Source organism: Penaeus monodon, chromosome 25 (assembly GCF_015228065.2).
Source record: "Penaeus monodon isolate SGIC_2016 chromosome 25, NSTDA_Pmon_1, whole genome shotgun sequence".
Classification (NCBI taxonomy): Eukaryota; Metazoa; Arthropoda; class Malacostraca; order Decapoda; family Penaeidae; genus Penaeus; species Penaeus monodon.
Genome location: NC_051410.1, coordinates 7,175,540 through 7,176,381, shown reverse-complemented (window position 1 = coordinate 7,176,381; position 842 = coordinate 7,175,540). Strand labels below are relative to the sequence as shown.

General features: G+C 31.7%; 1 protein-coding gene across 1 annotated transcript in view; it reads right to left on the bottom strand.

Moving 5' to 3' along the window:
• The window catches only part of LOC119589313 (coiled-coil domain-containing protein 22 homolog), a 7,736-nt gene that overhangs the window by 4,209 nt on the left and 2,685 nt on the right, over positions 1–842 (bottom strand). Inside the window, exons 5-6 of the mRNA XM_037937935.1 lie at positions 713–842; positions 59–190 (exon numbers count right to left, since the gene is read on the bottom strand). The exon at positions 713–842 is cut by the window's right edge and continues 5 nt beyond it. Coding sequence (XP_037793863.1) covers positions 59–190; positions 713–842 — 262 coding nt within the window. The remainder of the gene's footprint in view (positions 1–58; positions 191–712) is intronic.

The window sequence follows — 842 nt, the reverse complement described above, 5'->3', positions numbered from 1 at the left end:
AACTTCTTACACTAGGGCTTAAAAAATCCTCAAATGTAAACTTTTAAAATGTACCTACTTTTACATCAATCATTTGCTTGGATGTCTCAAAGGATGACAGTGTTGTACTCTGCATCCCTATGATATCTGTAGATTCTGGAACATTTTCTTTATCCTCATACAATGGTTTTAATTGTATTTCCATGTTTTCCTGAAAGTACAGATCATCTACAGTAGAAGAAAAAGATAGACCACATATACAACACTTTATAAATGGATACAAATCACAAAACTTGAAAAAGTTCTATTAAATAAAAAATATTTCTCAAAAAAGCACATAACCATTTCAGTTTGAAATCCCAAACTGACACCAGGGAAAGGATATGTACTATGAAGAGCAGCCAAAAATTAATTTCCAGTGGCATTATGAAAATAGTTAGGTAAAACAATCATATACAAAAAGGAGAAATAGGAGACATGAATAAGACATGGGAATCTAGAGAATAGACATGTATTTATTAAAGAAGCAAAACCATCACATCTACAAAGTATATTCAAATCTAAATGGATATTGGTCTTAAATAGAAACACCTGAAAGCCATATAGTTCAATATACAGGTATAGAGACCAATAACTTCCAAATACATTTACCCTTTTTAAACAAAGCAAGCAGCAACTTTAATACTTGTTATACAATATAATATAACCTTACATACAAAATATGGTGACTTACTGTCTCAGTGTCAGTTCTGGGAAGTATCCTATCATTTTCCAGTTGGAGAGCATGAGCCCGTAAGAGTGATGTTATGACATAATCTCTGCCAATTATATCACTGACTGTTCTGGCATGATTCTTGTAGTAA